Consider the following 19,090-nt stretch of genomic DNA (forward strand, 5'->3'; position numbering starts at 1 on the left):
GACAGCATTTATTGTCCAGTCACACCAGCTTGATTATCTTCACTCCTTCACTACACTCCAGTCAACCCGTTGCTATTCATATCTTCCTTCAGCTGCTACCTTCCTCTCGTGTGGTCTGTCCCTGCCACATACACAACTTGTGCCAGATGTGAATTTAGACGTAACAAAAATTAAGCCAATTCAATGGTTTAATTTCTCTGCGACTCCACTCCTTCTTCTCTCTGCAGATCCCCTCCACCCTCCCCCCCGTCTGTGAGTCCTCTCCTCCCTGTCTCTGACTCGTCTCCCCCCCATCTGTGACTCCTCTCCTCCCCGTCTCTGACTCCTCTCCTCCCCGTCTCTGACTCCTCTCCCGCCCGTCTCTGACTCGTCTCCCCCCCGTCTCTGACTCCTCTCCCCCCCGTCTCTGACTCCTCTCCTCCCCGTCTCTGACTCGTCTCCCCCCCCATCTGTGACTCCTCTCCTCCCCGTCTCTGACTCCTCTCCTCCCCGTCTGTGACTCCTCTCCTCCCCGTCTCTGACTCCTCTCCTCCCCGTCTCTGACTCGTCTCCCCCCCGTCTGTGACTCCTCTCCTCCCCGTCTCTGACTCCTCTCCTCCCCGTCTCTGACTCATCTCCCCCCCATCTGTGACTCCTCTCCTCCCCGTCTCTGACTCCTCTCCTCCCTTGCCGGTCTCCCCGTGAGGCTCACCTGGCCTTCATGCCAGGCTTGACCTCCACCACCTTGTCGGAGACGTGGACCACGCGGACAGTGACGTCGCCGGACTCTGGGTGGTTCTGCCGCCTCAGAAAATCGTTCACCCGTGTCTCCAGGAAGTAGCCCAGTTTCGTCTGGGGCAGCCCTGTGAAACGCAGGGCCGGACGAGGAGGAGGAGGATGGAGGGAAGATGGTGGATGATAAAGTCAAAGGAAAGAAAACAGACACGACTGGTAAGCGGAGTGAACTGAAGCACTTTCCCCTTACACAGACAAATGTTGCACAGTGGTACACTCGAAGCCAGTTTGATTATTAATTTAATAAATCCTTTGGAATGGTTTGTCACAATCAGCTCTGCCTGATCTTTATTAATGTATTTGTGAGGCAAGGATTCTGGTGAACATCACAATGCAAGTCACTGCAACTTGAAAACAACTTCAGATACACAAAAATTGCCAATATCTTCCCTCTCCTGTCTACTACCGAAGAGCACTGAGTAGTAGCAGCTTTCCTTCAGAAAAGTATAGAACCAGATCAGTGTTGCTGGGCAACAAAAGACAAGCCTTTTGCATAGCCTGACTGCAGTAACAAGAGTCGGGTATTGTACACTGATATCTCCGTACGCATACAAACTTGGAGTGGGCTTTAGGACAGTATTACACCTGACGTGGCCCCTAGCGCCAATCCATGTTAAACTTCAATTCCATCCTGGCGCAGACGCCCTTTCAGAACACCTATTTTTTTTCCTTATTTTTACATACTGTGAATAAAAGAATTTAAGAAGAAGAAAGGGGATTTACATTTTTTCCCTGAAAACGACATATAGATGTCGAGATGTCGACATAGAGAGAGAACAAACAGAGATATAATTATGACTGGAATCCTCCGTAAGGGGAGGGCGTGAGAAACACAGACAGAGGCTGATACATGCACGCTGCGTGACACAGAGTCACGACCGCAGAGGAGCCGGCTCCCACTGCGCTCCACTTACTTTTAGCTGCGTACTTGTTCTCCTTCCGCGATTTATTGGACTTCTTCAGACAGCCGTCGCACACAAAGCTGTGGGGCGCAGAGAGGAGGCGCAGGGGGGAGAGAGAGGGTAGAGGGGTCAGAGCGGCAGCGGGATAATCAAACAACGGATGCTCTCTTCAGCTGTGCAGAGAAGGCGGGAAGGCGTATCCTTTGCGTCCACAGGACAGAGGAGCGAGCACGACGTGATGGAAAGAACGGTGAGAGGACAGGAAGAGCATTCTTCCCCTCCATCAGAGCTGAGGTAAGACTAGGACTGGAGACAGACTCACCCTGAGGGCCAGATAGTGTCATTGTGCAGAACACAGATCTGATGCATTTTACGACCGCAGTCGATACATTCCACGAGCCTAGGGAGGGGAAACAAAGAAATAACTAAGAGTCAGGATGCACAATTATCTGGCTCAGGGTTTCACCCCGACGAAACGCCCACCCCCCACCCCCCAAATCCCTAAACTCTGCATTCAGCTCCAACCTCACCCCACACAACACTATCTTTTAAGTCACCCATACTAGGAAACAGAGTGAAAAGGCACGATGAACGTGTCTGTTACAGCTTCCTTATTTGGCTCTGTGCCTTGATACTAGCTCTGTTACAAGTGTATGCAGTTCAGCTACTGTACAGATATCAAAGAAAATATATACCAGTCTGACTACAAAACAGTGCCTGTTCATCCTGTGTGCACTGTATGGCAACAGAGTATGATACTTTTGTCTTGCAATATACAGAAAATTGTTACACTATAGGGCAATGCCAGCAACCTGTCACATAGTAGTATCTAAATTGACAGTAATCACTCAGTTAACGGAAACATTTTCAAAACTAAGGAGGAGAAAAAAAAAAAAGCCAACGTACAATTCAGGGTCCAGCGTGTCATTCTTCTTCTTCTCAAACTGATCTTTGCTGATAGACCTGTAATGAGAGGGGAGAAGCCCAGGAGTGCAGGGCGTGAGGGCCAGATTAAGCAGACAGGTGGGGTCAGGCCCCGGGAGTTCATACAGTAAGCTCTCTGAGGGTTTCCACCTGTGCCCTCAATGAGACTGCACTGCACAGTTCTCAGTCATCAGTCCAAGACCCAAAAGACTGTTGTCAAAAATAAACTATGGACCCCAAAGAGGGATACCAAGGCATGCAGGTATAATGAATTGGGGGAGAGCGGGAATCTGATTCAAAGAAGAGGAGACCAACAGAAAATTGGAAATAATAATAAATATAGGTAAAGGGAAAAGAAAGAATGAGCAAAGTCAAGATTACAGAACAAGAGAGGATGAAATTTAAATGTTTAACAGCTCAAAGTGCAAAAATACTTAACGGACCAAATGCCATGAACAGTACAAAGAAACGGTGAATCCAAGTGGAAGGAAGGGGCAAGAGGGTGAGGTGACAGGACGGGACGGTACTCACGTTTGAGGCTGGGAGGGGTCATCCCCCAGGGACACGCTCTCGCCCTGGATTTCGTTGAAACACTTCTCACAGAAGTGGTACCTGTCAGCAAGAAGCCCATATTTTGGTGAACTAGACCGTTCCGCACAGCACGGCCATTCACAGAGAGGGCACGAGGAAGCAGCCACCAATCAGGGCAGGGCAGGGCAGGGCAGGGCAGGCCAAGGGGAAGCAGGCACACAGGAGAAGCAGAGGGCAGGGTTGTCGTCAGGGCAGCCAATCGTGATGCAGGATTATTTTGGGTTTTTTTTTTTTTTTAGGTAGGGTAAATTTTGAAGCGGATCAGACCAAAGCAGACCAATGCACATGTAAGCATTAGAAGGGAGGGAGGGAAAGGGAAGTGGGCAATGGGGAGGGTAAAACGAACGAACCAATGCACACGAGACAAGGAGGATGGAGGGATGCAAGTCGACAAAGAGAGGGGAAGGGGGGAGACGTCACAACATCCAAGATAACACAGAGCAGAAAGCCAAGGCAAAGCGATTAGCATCCAGACAAGTCTCTGAGCAAAACATAACAGCTACACAATAACAGGAGAATCAGCTGGGGGGGGGGGGGGTGGAATGGCATAAATATGGATATGAGGAAAATAAAACTAAATGCAGGTGCAGGAGCATTCCATTGCTAAGCCCATTTTAAAGAAGGTCCATTCTTATTTCCTGAGAAGAAAAATGCTAATTCTATAGACTTTAAATGTATGTTAAATTTACTTACTTACTACTCAAGTGTAAATTGTGTAAATTTAAAATGTACAAAATAAAATGTAATCTCAAATTTGGAAAAAAAAGGTAAAGCCAATATACATTTACATAAGGTGGTTCAAATTTTTACTCAAACTTATGTATACATGCAAATGTACTAGAAAAAGCAAACTTGGGAGTCACTCAGGGCAGAAAAAGTTATCCTCTACATATATTCTGAATGCATTTAATTTCTCCTGTTTGTTGTTTGTAGTGTTAGTTTAAATATGACATACTTACAAATTCAGGAATAAAAAGGGACCACCTTTATAAATGCCAAGGTATTATAAACAATGACTATTGCAACAGGAAAACTGGGGAAAAGGGTTGGCGGGCAACATAAGCATTCATCAGCATGGTAAAACAACTGTCAATCGTATTAAAAACATTGCATTAAAAAATATAACTGTAAAACATTTTTGATTGGTTGAGCTGCTTTACTTCCAGTTTGCCATCCATAAAATTTACTTTAGTGTTCTATTGTTTCCCTGCGATCATGAAAACTTTCCTCTGGGTATCACTGACATTAACAAACACAACATAACATTCCACTCTAGTCACTGTTTCAAAGGCTCAGCCTTTTCATTAACCACCCAATACTGACACCTGTAGTTTCCACCTTTATATTACACAGGCCGATTCCCCTTTCCCATGAAACGTGTGAGAGATGTTACTACATACGTGTGAGAGATGTTACTACATACGTGTGAGAGGTGTTACTACATACGTGTGAGAGATGTTACTACATACGTGTGAGAGATGTTACTACATACGTGTGAGAGATGTTACTACATACGTGTGAGAGATGTTACTACATACGTGTGAGAGATGTTACTACATACGTGTGAGAGATGTTACTACATACGTTTGAAAACTGGGAAATGAACCATGGTTATGAGTGTGCTGAACAATCAAAATGCCTGAGCTCATAGCATTCACTCTTTCCGTAACTCAAATTCATAAATCAGAACAAAGGCCCAGGTAACAAGAGGGATAAAGTGAAGATTCCCCACACTGCTCTCATGGGACTGGTGCCTGTCACCTGAGCATCACAACCACTTTGACTCTGATGCCCATAGGGAGGATGGTGTTTTTTGGACTGCACATTTAAGTGACACACAGTAGTGATATATATAAATGGTAGATTAAATATTTGAGACTGGATTTATGTAATGTTTAACACAAACGAAAAAGATTTCCTTTTTTTCCCCCACTTAGCCAGTGGAAGTCTCAAACATCTTCTCATCTTTCTAGACAAGAATTTAACCATCACCTAAAATGTGTGGTGCATGCAGAGAGGCTAATTTTCTGCTTTTCACTATTATCACATCTTTAAAGGTATCAACAAAAAAATACACGAATTAAATCAGGACTGGGATATTGCAGTCCTCAGGGGCTGGAGTCTTCTTCGAGTTGACCTTTGGAGTTTAATTAGCAAATGATTTATAGCTGCAGCACCTGGTGGGTTGACTTTCAGTTTAAATTATGATTTTTTTATACAATTAAGAGCTGAAACGGAGCAAAACCCAGCAGGTACTGCAGCCCTCAAGGGCTGGAATTTTCCAGCTCAAAAGCAGATGGTAAACATTCACAACTGAAAGGTGCAGAGAGGTTTCCATCCTTTCTTTCTCCGCCCCAACAAATACAACGCAACTTCCAAAAGAGTTATCAGAACGAGTAATTAAGTGTAGGAAATTCTCTCCAACTGTGCACTTGTCCAACCGCCTCTACGGAGCAACCAACAAACTTGCATGTGTGCTTTCATTCAAAGATGAGTAACTGGTGTAATATTCACAGTGTTTTTGTAAGTGCATGGGAAGCCACTCTTCCCTGCCTGCGTTTGGAGACAGCAAATGAGGGCGGCCAGAGGTACGTCCCTCTATGTGAAACGGAAAATGTGGACCAAAGTAAATGACCTGTGCAGCGCAGAGCTCCTGTCTGCAGGAACCCGGGCCCTGTGATGCCTGCCACACCGCATGCGTGTGCCAGGCGCTGCCTGGGCCAGTCACAGTGCGAGGGCACACGACAGCGGGTCTGCACCAGCGGTCGTGCAGCTGGGGGGTTTCGGAGGGCGCCAGGTGTGTCTGTGTGCGTATGGGTGTACAGCAGTGGCAAGGTGCAACCCCCCGCGAGTTGGGTGGGGGCTGTCCTTCCCCTCACCTGTTCTGGTAGCTGAAGTAGGCAGCATCACGGGGTATAGTGCATAACTGCTTTCCGTAGCAGCACAGAGTCTGGGGGGAGAACTCCAGCTGAAGGAGACAAACAGAGAGAGAGAGAGAGATAGAGAGAAAGAAAAACGTTTACATGTTAAAGCCGTGGCAACACATACACCTAAAGACCACAAACTTAAACAGCCCAACCAAATGTAACAATTCCTCCACACTATAGAGGTCGTCTAGTTTATGGTGGCCACATCAAATTACCTTCACTGTGATTATAATCATCTTTCACGAACAGAAGTCTGCAGCGCAACAGAGGTCTGATTTGCCCTGAGGGAATCCAGCATCAGTATCAGGATCTCTGAGCTCAACAGCTGCGCTGCTTTACTGTGCAGCCACAGCTAAAGCTACAGGTGGGTGCCCGCCCACATGAGCTTCAACACCGTTTAGTGCTGAAGCTGTCAATGAAAGCTCCGTAAGGCTGGACACAAGCTGCCATTATGACATCGCAATGCATTTAGCAGACGCTCCAGCCCAGCGCGACTTTCAAGGAGAACACAATGCATCCGCTAAGCTGGCATGAAAAAACAGTACATACAGGACATGGCGTCGGCCCGATACCCTTCCACCTTACGACGCAGGAACACACACGCACTCACGCGCGCGCGCGCACACACACACACACAGGGTCTTCCACCGACCCACCTTCTTCCCACAGCAGTAGCCCAGGCCCTGCATGACGGGGTCGATCTCCTGCTCGAACACCTCGGCCAGCTTGGAGCAGTACTTGTAGACGCGGGAGGTCTTGCGGTTGTAAAGCCAGGCGTTGTTGAACATGAGCCAGATGTCGTCCACGTACTGCCAGGGCTCCTGGTACTGCCCCGTGTCCAGCTTCCGCTTGATGGTGGAAAGGTCCATGGGGCTCTTCACGATGTCGAAGTAGTCCTGGGGGGGGGTTCAGGGAGGACAGGGTGGGGTCAGTTTGCTGCGGGTTGCAGGCGGTGAGAAAGGGAGGCAGGTGTCGCCACTGTGCACACTAACCAGAAACAAAGAACAGGGGAACAAAGCTACGGAGCGCAGAGTAATTTTCCGTCAATATTACTGTTCTCAGTTCCTTCTTTAAATTTGCCTCTTTGATACATGTGGAAGAGGGAGGGCTGCTGATGAAACAATTTGATTTCAGGGTGAAAACCACTGCCTTTAAAAACACACATACTTCTTAACTCATGATACTGCGCTGCACAGGACAGTGTGAGAACTACAGCTACCATTTTGCACTGAGATCAGTCAATTGATACACCTGGCGGCAAACACGGGTCTGGGGGGACAGCTGAATGGGGAGGACTGTAAAAGCACACGGAAACACTCACACTGGCTGTCGCTACGGAGGCCAGCATTCGCGAGCCGACCAATGGACAGCTAAGCACAAGCGGTACAGTAACAGCGCGCTAACAGAAAAAACAGCTGAGGTGTGAAGATGACACCAAAGCCGCCAAGCAGTTCCGCTGCAGAATCCACCCTGGAGAAGAATGTGAGCGCGGTGGCACAGCCACACCCCCTGCTACGCAGAAGACACGCACACCGTGTGACACGCTCACCCACAGGGACCCGCATTACATCCCGTCAATAAGCACCTCTTATCAAAGCCAGTGGTCACGTTCAAAATTCACACACAAACAGCTTAGCCGCCAACAATATCCATTTACACATTTTCATATCTGTATGATAACAAATAGTTGTGGGGATGATAAGTGAGAGAGCCCTGCACCACCGGGCAAACTGGCTCAGGCTTGTAGTCCGCATTGGAAAAGCCTGCCAAATCGTCAGGCAAGCAGAAGAACCAGATAAATGCTGGCATTATGACACAAGTTTCAATTCCGTAAATTGTCCCAATCAAGCGTGCCCTTTATCTGTGGCTGTGCAAGTATCAAGTTATACAAGGGAATTACGCTGTTAATGAGAGATGAAGAGACTGGATACTCTGGTATTACAGAATTAAATTTGCTATAAATTTTCAGCAGTTGAAAAAATGCAGATATGCAGAGTTCAAAGAACATTACAGCCGAGCAACTACTCAGTCAGATAATTCTCCAACGCACTACACAGGAAGAGAATACTGCCCTTAACATACCACACGCAGTCATGACCTTGATGACCTTTGCTCAGTAAAGCAGACAAATAGTGTATAACTAGTCAACTGAAAGACGTACCTCCACCACACCTCAGTGGTGTATAATATTCACACGTAAACATTTTATCAGAGGCCAAGTAAAACAGTCATTGAGGGTGCCTCTTAATGCTACTCAAAAATCCTGCAAAACTGGTTTGGGCTAAATATCACATGTCCAGGAGGCTATTAATGTGAAACTTTCTAGAATCGCATTTCGTTCAAAAGGGCACTGTTAGGCAGTGAAAGGTTTAAAGAGGCATGTGCGCACGCACAAAAACGTGATTACAAATGTCACAGCGCTCGATAAATACACAGTGCGTATCAACACTTGAAATGAAACATTGGTTTACTAGTGCGAATACATACAGGTATTCCCAGTAACTGGGGGTCCACAGGCTGGCGGAAGGGCAGGGACTCGGGGTCCTGGCGGTACAGCGCCTCCAGGGTGGGCATGAGGGCCTGGCGCAGCTCCTCGGGCTTGAAGACTGGCACGCGGGAGAGAGAAGGGGAGAGAGGGTCCAATGCAGTACTGTACAGGGCAGCGGCTTCAAAAGCTGGGTCTATCACTGTCATTCTCGTACTCAAATCAAACTCAACATGTTAACAAATGTGCAATCATCGTGCGCAATTTTGTACATTTACTTTGCCGGTCCCTCTGGATAACGGGCATCTGCCAAAAGGCTAAATGTAAACATAGCCTAATTCCCCTTAGTTTATTTCCACACTCCACTTTCCCTTCTCTGCAAATCGTTAAAATTCAACACTGTACGCATTACAAATCGTGTATTTGCACGGGTAAAATCAGACGCATCACATACTGTTACACTTGAGCACATTTCCATTTGACTGTATGGACAGACTAGTACCCCCTCAGCTCCCTGAACAGGATTCATAACATCCAGCTGGCCAAGTGCAATAATGCAGTTTACTAAGCTAACAATCTGAAAAAAAAAATCACTGGGGACATCTGTCAGTTTTTTCAGCTTGATAGCAAACATGCAAACATTGAGACAAAGCAATTTGTACAGATAATTCATTAATAATACATTATTTACTCCTTCAGCTATGTTATGCGTGCCTCCACTCAAATGTATTTGACAAATGATTGCTTAACATTTGGATGGGTGTGAAGATTTAGCTGTGTACTAAAGCGGGGGGGAGGATCAATCACATATATTAATATTGGATACTTGTCGGAACTTGTTACCCAGTTTCACTGGAAAGCTGGCAGCTCTTTGTAGCTTGGGTCTGCATACATAGGAAGAAAGCATTCATTCCAGCCTTTTTTCTGCAAGGACCAATATCAAATGTCGTGACAATTCATCTCCAAAGTAAGAAACCCCATCTTATCACAAGACCCTGGGCTTGACTGACTTCACAACTACACAGTCCACTCTGAAAGCAAAGTTTCAAGTAGAGCTGAATGTACAACTTCTGTACTGAGCCTTTGCATATCCAAGGTTTTGTCTGTACTACTTTGTCAGGTACATATTTAGGAGAGCAGCACTGGGGAACAGTGAAACTGGAAGAGCCAGGAGCACGGCAGCCTTACTTTTCCTCTTGTTCAGAGCGCTGGAGGGGGAGCTGTTAGCCCCCACAGATCCCGGCCCCTCCTCTTCCTCTTTAGGTTCCGTCTTCATCTTCGGTTTCTGGTCCTCGCTCGACGCTCCCGTCGACGTCTCCATGGGCTCCGATTTACATCCGTCACCTGAGGACTCCTCCTTTACCTGAGGTAGGGATAGACGGAAGGGAAGGGGTTAAACGAAACTGGAAAAAAGTCCAGAGGCAGGCGAGCACGTTTTCAAGCAGTTTAATCAAGCAGGTTCGGTGGCATTTCAGATTATTAAAATCATTTCAAAACAGGTAAAACAACAATCTATCTCAGCAAGGATTTCCCGGCATTTGGATTCCCGGCATCAGCTTAAACGTGCATTATTCATTTCCTCTGCATACCGCCTTGTCCAAGGAGATATCATTAGCCAACAATTTAAGCACTATCCATTCATACAGACACATATTTACAAAGGCAAGTCAGGTTATGAACCTCGCTGAAGGTTATAACAGCAGCATGGAACATGGTCCACCTGCAGCTCTTCTCAGTACAGGTCCTGTTATCCACCGTCTCCTAGCAGGGGCCCATACAGAGAATATGGCCCTTCCTCCACCTCCCATCTCAGCCCCTCCTCACAGCCCCTCACCTCCGGCTTCTCCTCAGCCTTGATGTCAGCTTGCTTTCCGCCCATGGCCACCGCCTCCCCGTCCTCCTCATCCTGCTGCTTCACCTCCATCTTGGGGTCCGGAAGGGCGGGGCCGTCGGGCGGGGCCTGCTGGGAGCCCGCATCAGCGCTGCTGACAGAGGCCGGCGTGGACACCTGGCCATCCGCTGTGAGCGAGGACTTCTGGGATAGCTGTAGAGCGAGGCAGCGGGAGGAGGGGAAATATGAATATTGAGACGAGAGAGCGTGAAAGAGCAGAGGACCCACAGAGGGAGTGAGCAGGAGAGCAGACAACCCACAGAAGAGAAACAGCAAAGGACGCAGAGAGGAAGACAGGAGATTCAGCAAACTGGTGGGAAAATGTGAGACTGTTTGGGTGGGAAGTCTGGGACTTCCTTACAAGTGTACGGAAGAGAACATGGCATTCCCTTGGCTCCCCTCTCTCCGTGCCCTGCGGTACTCACCGGCGTGCGCGGGTGTTGGGGCGCCAGCACAGCGCCTGACGTCGGCACAGAGGAAGCCGGTCCGGACTGGGGGGCCGCCAGGGACCCCATCCCCGCTTGGTGGTGCTGTAGCTGCGTTGGTTTGTCCGCGCTCAGGCCCTGCCCCATTGGCTGGGACAGCTGCTGCTGCTGGGGGGCTGGAGGGGGCAGCTGGGGAGGGTTGGGGGTCTGGGGCTGGGGGGTCTGTGAGCCTCCTAACCCCGGGGGAGTCCGGTGGGGGGTGGGCGTGCGACTGCGAGCGGGCGAAGGGGAGTTTTGGCGGATGGGTGGACAGTGCGGGTGAGAGTTGGGCTGGGAGGAGTTGGCGGAAGGGGCCAAATTTGAAGGGGGGCCAACACTTCCAGGCCCCATGGAACCCACTGTGGCTCCGGCGCCTACTCCCCCTACCGGACTGCTGACCGGCAGCGAGGGGGGAGTGGGTATCTGACCCTGCTGGAGGACAAGAGAAAAGGGGGGATGGGAGAGGGAGAATTCAAATTCAGTCAGATTTAGTAATAGTAATTCACAACTACCTGTATATACGCATCACACATCACTTACATATAAGTTCTACATATGCACCACATGTGTATGTTTCTTAGTTTAGACTGAACACATGAACACTGAACATTGAAGACTGAACACTGAACACATCAGTGGGTGGTTTTCTGCCCTTTCTATAGCATTTTGGGAATAAACAGGTACACGTGAACATGAGAGTGATACTGTCCGTGTGTGTGTCATAAGTGCCTTGCGTTGGCCTGGACATGCCAACCGCCCCTCACCTGTGCAATTCCACCCTGCGCGCCTGACTGTCCCATGCCACCTAGGCCTGTCCCGGGGAACTGGCCAGGAGGGAGGTACTGGTTCTGGAGCTGAGTCACATTGGGCTGCCCCATCCGTGGCGCCCCCATACCCATCTGAGAAAGAAAATGACCCCCAGAAAATTCAGAGTCTGGCCGTGACATGTTTCACCAAACAAGAAAAACTCTGAACCACAAGTTTTTAGCTTTCAGAAGAAACACCAGCACAGAGGAAAATTGCTCAGTGACACCCATAATTTAGGAGTGAGACAACAGATCCAAAAATATGCCAGCGCATTCTGCAGAGTTCACACAATGGAAGTGTTTTGATTTGTTGAAAAGTAATATGCACAAGGGATATATTTGGTTATGGGGTGAAAACGGATACATAAGATTTCAATACCCATTTAGCATGGTCTTCACCAATTCTTCTGTTGGACCGAAAACCATTTTAACTTCTCCTTTAAGTAAATCCTTTCTCATTACATCCCATTCCATCTCAATCTGGAGCCTACTGTAGGACAACAGCAGAGATTAAGCACTGACCTGGTTTAGGGGTGTGCCGAGCTGCAGAGGGGGGGTCGACCTCTGGCCCAGAGACTGCATCCCTATCTGGTTGAACTGGTTCATGCCTACTGACACAGATGAATGTGTGAGGTCACTGGGTGAGGCGCAAACACACGCTCACACGTGCTGACACATGCCCTCACACACGCGCTCACACACCCTGACACACGCTGACACACACGCTGACACACACACAGAAGAAGCTCTGATTTCAAAACTAGAATAACACTTAGTATCTTATAATGTACGTATGTGCTAGATGCCTACACAAGACCGGCGCGTGAACAGTTTCAATGTCGGTGGCATAATGAGATCAGCACTGAAGCAGTTTTATGGTGCTGTGAGAACATGCTTATGCCCCAGTCGTTACAACATCCCAGCGCTGTGAGGCGTACCTGCGGGGTTTTGCATCCGGTTCACCATCTGGTTGGGCACCGTGGGCCGCACGAGGGAGGGGTCAGGGAGAGGCCCATCTGCAGGGAGAGAGGGAGAGGGGCCTGGGTTAAACCTGTGGCACCACCACTGCGCAGGACGCTTATGAGTGCTGAAACAATGGACCACAGAGTAAAGCTCTCAGTGGGCATCCTACGAGCAGAACTGGGATCACCAGGAGTCAATCTGACCGGGGCATCTTTGCTATCGCTACTTGACAACAAACTGCCAGGGCTTCTCCGGTGTCAAAATGTAGTCTACCCTGTGCGTGACCGTGCACTCACTGGAGGGCAGTCCGGTGGAGGGCGGGGGCTGGCTCATGCTGGGAGGCCCCTGTGCCATGCCGGAGGACCCCAGCACGGGCTGCGTGGGCATCATTCCCTGCTTCTGCAGCCGCGTCCTGCGCTTCTCCTCCAGCTCCTTCTGGATCTTGTAGATCTTCTCTGCCAGGAGGTGGTAGTACTCCGCCTGGGAAAGAGACACAGGCGGAGTTTCACGCACACGTGCTGGTAATAATTCCAACGTTTCTCCCAAAAATCCTGGTTGCATTATAAACATACGTATACAAAACCACGAGCTGTGCCGTTTATTAAAATTGTGTGTTAAAACGAAGCGCAACAGGATGGTGTGGTGTGGCCCCGAGGCAGAGCCGAAGTGTTTCATTTTAATACAAGAGCACAGCCCCAAGTGGGCCATTATACCACTGCTACATGTCATTGGGAATAACAATACACAAATCAAGTGAGTTAGTCAAGTTACTGTTTCAAATCAATGTTTTATTAAATGCCAGTTGAGACTGGAATTTAGAACCGCATTTGTGTATCAATTTCAAACTGTAATATTGGCCCATTTCTGGTGCGACACTGTGCATTCAAATGTTTCATTTGTTGGAATTCAACACGCATCCTTTCAACTAATCAGAATGTGTTCCCTGTCGAAAGCCATAGTTTATGTACACAGTTTCCCATGGATACGGACAAGTTAAAAAACGGGGCAGAAGAACACAAATGCCATGAACAGAGCCTTACCCTGCTGTTGGCGGACTCGTACATGTCCCCCTCCACTTTGCGGGCGTAGGCCACCAGGTTCTCCATGCGCCGGTCCTTCAGAGCAGCAGGGTCTGGTGTGGGGAAGATGGCCTGCACACTGCAGACAGAGGGAGGGAGAGGGCGAGAGGGAGAGAGACGATGGGGACTGGCAAATGGAGGTACCTGTTCAAGCAGCCTAGGAACACAGCGTGTGCATGCACAGTTACATAAGGGTGCTGGATAGCGGTGTAGGGTTTGAATGTGACACGTGGTCAGTTAATGCTGAACAGTTGTGTCGAAGGGGAGCAGCGTACGGAACCGCCAAGCTCAGATGTCTTTTATCCTCCTTCTTGTGCCTGCATTTCGTTTGCAGTGCAATTTACCGCCACACAGCTCCACCGCACACCGCGTTTGGGCTGTGCGACCGAGGCGTTGCGTTGCCACGGTTTGCTGAGCACTCACAGTTTGTGCACTAGGTGGTTGCGCAGGTCCTGGGTGATGTCCTCGTGCCAGCTCTTCCTCATGCCGGCGCTGGAGGGCGGGGTGGCCGTGGGCATGGAGCCCAAACCTCCGACCCCACCGCTGTCGTTCATCAGACTGATGGGGGTCAGGGGAGGGGCAAAATCGACAGAAAAAACAGGAGGAAAGGATGGAGGCAGGAGCAGAAAAAGAGATTTTGGGAATGGGGAGGGAATTAAAGAAAGGTATAGAGGGAAAGAGAGATATACAAATCAGCCTTAGATTTCAATATATATAAAACTTAATAAACCTCAAGAAACTACAGTTAGTTATTCACAATGGAGCTAAAAAAACACCCAAAAAACACCTTGAGAAATGAAGTTGAGAGATATATACAACATCCAGCTGATGGATGCCCATCATTTGAATTTTATTTTAATGCAGGGTGCAGCATGGTGATCACAGTGCCAACACATACCCCTGTGAGTTCATGCTGGTGTGCAACGCGTTGTCCTGCAGAAGGTTGGGCTGCTGGCTGGGGGGCTGCACCCCGACTCCTCCATTCACACCCAGGGGGTTCCCTCCTGCTGGTACGAAACGAGAAAGGGGAAGAGAAAAGTGAGAAGTCCATCCACCAAATAAGCTGCACATCAACAAACCTGTATAATTTCACGGCTGTCTTGTTTTTAATCCCCCACACTTAAAAAAAAAAATGCTCTCCTGGCCTAGTCTACAGCTGTTAAATGCTGGCCAAAGCTAATGCACCGCTGCCTGGATATATGTACAAGACCAGTACCCCAAGGTAGTCCTCCCAGTTGTTAAGTTTATTTACCCCCTCCCCGATTCCGTGCTACACTGTTTTTGATACATTCTCGCTACTGTACTGTGCTCCACAGCAGCTCCACTCACCCATGGCGTTGAGTGGCCTCATGCCAGGCTGGCCCTGCAGCCCCTGGGCCGGCAGGCTGGACTGAGGTGGCTGCGGCTGAATCTGGTTGCCCTGGTAGGTGAGGCCCAGGGCGGCGTAGGCCCGCTCGATGGAGCTGGGGTCGATCTGGCTGGGCGGGTTGAGGCTGGGGGCGCTCGGCTGGCCCCCAGGAACCGCCCCTAGAGAACTGCTCAGGCCCACTCCAGCACCACCCAGAAGAGCTGCAGGGAGCGACAGAGAGAGAGACGGGTGTTAATGCTGACTGCGACAACCATCAAAGGACAGCCTACGCAAACTCCAACTGCGTTCCCTCATTCTGGAGAGTGAGAGAACGGTTTTCAATTACTTTTTAAGTACACAATGTACCATGCCTGCAAAGGCCAAGAATATGCACACACGGATGACACAACGTCACCCGACGATCTGCACACTTGGACAGAAATATAAAAACTTCACAAGGCTGACACACACACACACACACACACACACACATACCCAATGTAATATTCTACCACAGGACATGTCCACACACCAGTTTTACATTCTCAACTAATGAAGATACAAGGATTATTTTTACTGTATATTTGCTGTCAAACGCCCATAAAATTGGGCTACCATGGAAATGGTAAAATAGTGGAGAGATGCTTCGTTTTCAACATATTTTGCCTGAGTCTGGTAAGAACCTCTCAATAAATTTGGTAGTGGGTTTAAACTAAGTTAAAGTGGGAGCCAACTAATTAGCCGACCTGTCAATAATATCAGATCTTTAACCCTGACCAGAAGACAAAATGACAGCTGGTGAGTTAGAGTTAGCATGCATTTTGAGAGAAGCAGAAAGCCGCCCCAGACGGATACAGACACTCACGCTGCTGGTTCCTCTTGTCTCCGGCGTTCTTGAGCGGCAGGCAGACGGGGCAGTCGTGCCGCGTGCAGTTCTTCCAGTGAGAGATGATCTGCCGTGACGAGGCACAGTGCGCAACTGCAGACAGAGAGGAGCGTGCACATTAAACCCGAGTGCGGACAGCAGGGATAGCCCAGTAACAAAACAAGCAATAAAAAAAGGAGGCTGAAGATGAAAGGTAAGGTACGCCTGAGTGACGGAGACCCCGTTGTATACCAACACATATGCGAGAGGCTCTCAGACACAATCCCTGTCTGGGCCAGTCCCTCAGTGGGTGGAATGAACTTCCCACGGGAGTCAGGACAGCAGAATCACTGGCCATTCCCCAAAACCTGCTACTTGTATTACTTGCTGTTTTTTTCATATACAGCATCGGGATTCTGGAATCTGGATTCTGGAATCTAGTGACTGTGATGTATTGTAGTATACTTGGCTTCCCGTGTCTAGTCAGGTTGCACTTGTGGTTAACTGGTGGTAGGGTTTGAAACGTGTTGTGCTCACACTCACTGGCAGTGTCGTTAGCCTGGTCTGAAACTGTTGCTCATTCAGCCTGAACGGATACACTTCTGTTGTGTTGTGCTCGAAGTCTCTGCGGATAAGAGTGTCTGCTAAAAGAGTGTGATGTAATGTAATGTAATGAGAGACGGCGTGAATGGCCAGCCCGTCCCCTCGCTCTCTCTCACCCTGGCAGGACTTGCCGGCCTGGCAGTGGGTCATGTGGTTGAGGACGTTCTTCATGGTGCGGCAGTGGGGCAGGTTGCACTGCCGCACCTCCCCGTTGGCCTGCTCCCGCCGCTGGCACTTGTGGGCGTGGAGCAGGAGGACCAGCTGCTGCTGGATCAGCTTGCGTTTCTCCGGGTCGGCCGTAGGGGGCGCTGCTGCTGCCGCCGCCGCCGCGGACGCTGCTGTAGCAGAGCCAAGGCCGCCCTGGGGGTTGGACACCATTCCTCCTGCACCCCCAGCTCCCGCCACACCGGACCCTACTGCAGGGGCTTGCTGAGAGGCCTGGGGCACAGGGAGAGAAGAGGAGTTAGGTACTGAAGGACACAGAGGAAATGTTTGAAAGTGGCATAGAAAATGACCATGATATCTCCTTCTCACGCACACACGCATGCAAAAAAAAACTGCATGCTAACAACCTGCACTCACATGTACACTCAAACAAACACTCAAACCCACAGACACAGAACAATGGGAGGGAGTGACAGAAGCAGCCAGCCCCTCACCATGCCGGCCACGCCCTGTACGGGCTGCGTCTTCTTGTCCAGGTTGAACTGGGCCAGGCTGTTGGGAAGACCTGCCTTGTTCTGGAGCTGCGGGCCCAGCCCAGCACCCCCCAGACCCTGGGCTGTGGACTGACCAAAGGGGCCGCCATAGGGACCCGGGTTACCCATCAAACCCATCTGAGAGGAAGGAGAGAGGAGGAACGAGAGAGGAGAAGAGGGAAGAGAAGACAGGAGAAGAAAAAGGGATGAAGAGCATGAGAACGAGCTTGAACTTGCAATTCAGCTTTGCTGTGCATTTTAGAGAATTACACAACAATCAAAATACCAATCACTTAACAGGCTGAGGCAGTTTCAAAAGAAGTAGCTGACAGATAATCAGGCAAAAGGAGACTATGAACCTTTAGCGACACCATAAACATTATTCTCCTGGCATCAAGAGACTGCAATGCCCTGTGATGCATCCAGCCCAATGTAACACCGCACGAGTTTGGCAATATTAAAACATGCTTAAAAATGTATAATGGGAAACAATTTACTGTAACTCCAACCTTGAATGACTGAGGCCAACACCACATTTGACATCACCACAAATGGAAGCCCACGGTGAGTAATTTACTCAATGGTAAGTCATTCCCTAAAAAAAAAAAAATCTATGGCTGAAGCAATCAAATATGTATTCTTTTCAAATAAAAGACAATATTGTAACTAATTACAAACCACTAATCCAGCTAATTGCCATTACTGACATCAAAACAGTTCACTTTCTGTATTTTAACAGCTTTTGATTTCAATTCCAATCTCCCATCTGTTTTTTTTTTTGCCAGTTGTTTGTTTTCAGATTTCTGTGCTTTATATCCAAAGTACCATTGGAAGGTCAGAGGAAGTTGAAATCTGAAGATAAGAGACCAAAACAAGCTTCTATCTAGGCAAACATAAATGTTAAGAGGACCTTAAAGTCATATGTTGGGTGCTATTGCAGAATAACAACATTATTTTCAGGCAGTAGGGTTGGTCTTTTTAGAGGTTATTAGGTACAAGCTGACGCCTCCTTATGGTTCATTTTGCACAGGGCAACATCTAGCCTTGTAGAAACATCTAGAGTCTTGCCATCAGTGAACTTAAGGACACTTTATTTTCGCAGACATGTTACATTCTTAACAGAGCAACTCCATTTGCTCTTGAGTTCATTCTGCATTCACCAATTGGAATTGTCAAGGATCTGAAAGGGATGAATTCTGATCGATGCAATTTCAGATATGTTGTGTAATTGGTGTAACTGCACTCCCTAAGAAATTTATCAATCAATCCCTTAATAACCATTCTTTGAATTTAAAATTATCATGAACTTGAAAATGATGTAAAGTGGTACACTGGGGAGGACACCAAGTCAACATACATTCCTTCACCCGAAAAAGTGGACTGACCTCTGAGATCTGAAAGGTGGCAACAATTCTCCACTCAGTCTCTGTGCCTCCGACAACCTGCCAGCTTTGGACAGCTGACATTTGTTATCCTTGATCAGCTCCAATCGGCAAAGTTTAAAGGGGAGTGGTGGTGGTGGTGGGGGGGGGGGGGGCGAGGGGGGTGTCAAAGGGGGTCAAATGTTTTCAGATAAAGTATGAAATATGACATGCAGCAGTAGCCCCAAGGGAGACACCCCAGATAACATGCTGTTCCATGCCAGACTAAACACTACCCACTGTGCTTATGTTCACTGCCTTCCAGCTGAAGGCCTCCTGCCTGGTCCTCTTGCGGTCATAATGCCCTCGACCGTGCCAGGGGGAGACACACTAACGACACATTCCCTGC

The 19,090-nt window shown here is 48.7% G+C and overlaps 1 protein-coding gene across 12 annotated transcripts in view; it reads right to left on the reverse strand.

Annotated features, from left to right (window-relative positions):
- Positions 1-19,090, reverse strand: part of LOC118774041 (histone acetyltransferase p300-like) — a 38,659-nt gene that overhangs the window by 6,351 nt on the left and 13,218 nt on the right. The window contains exons 3-24 of one of the 12 annotated variants that reach the window (XM_036523227.1): positions 17,282-17,458; positions 16,739-17,060; positions 16,020-16,133; positions 15,136-15,375; positions 14,705-14,810; positions 14,230-14,364; positions 13,768-13,885; positions 13,024-13,207; positions 12,703-12,780; positions 12,287-12,372; positions 11,723-11,857; positions 10,920-11,387; positions 10,438-10,647; positions 9,792-9,966; positions 8,606-8,724; positions 6,775-7,014; positions 6,071-6,159; positions 3,132-3,212; positions 2,583-2,639; positions 1,999-2,076; positions 1,689-1,756; positions 692-842 (exon numbers count right to left, since the gene is read on the reverse strand). In XM_036523227.1, coding sequence (XP_036379120.1) covers positions 692-842; positions 1,689-1,756; positions 1,999-2,076; positions 2,583-2,639; positions 3,132-3,212; positions 6,071-6,159; positions 6,775-7,014; positions 8,606-8,724; positions 9,792-9,966; positions 10,438-10,647; positions 10,920-11,387; positions 11,723-11,857; positions 12,287-12,372; positions 12,703-12,780; positions 13,024-13,207; positions 13,768-13,885; positions 14,230-14,364; positions 14,705-14,810; positions 15,136-15,375; positions 16,020-16,133; positions 16,739-17,060; positions 17,282-17,458 — 3,431 coding nt within the window. Of the gene's footprint in view, positions 1-691; positions 843-1,688; positions 1,757-1,998; positions 2,077-2,582; positions 2,640-3,131; positions 3,213-6,070; positions 6,160-6,774; positions 7,015-8,605; positions 8,725-9,791; positions 9,967-10,437; positions 10,648-10,919; positions 11,391-11,722; positions 11,858-12,286; positions 12,376-12,702; positions 12,781-13,023; positions 13,208-13,767; positions 13,886-14,229; positions 14,365-14,704; positions 14,814-15,135; positions 15,376-16,013; positions 16,134-16,738; positions 17,061-17,281; positions 17,459-19,090 lie in introns of all 12 variants that reach the window. The other 11 variants (XM_036523220.1, XM_036523205.1, XM_036523238.1 and 8 more) reach the window with 11 other exon arrangements.

This window comes from Megalops cyprinoides, chromosome 1, assembly GCF_013368585.1.
Source record: "Megalops cyprinoides isolate fMegCyp1 chromosome 1, fMegCyp1.pri, whole genome shotgun sequence".
Classification (NCBI taxonomy): domain Eukaryota; kingdom Metazoa; phylum Chordata; class Actinopteri; order Elopiformes; family Megalopidae; genus Megalops; species Megalops cyprinoides.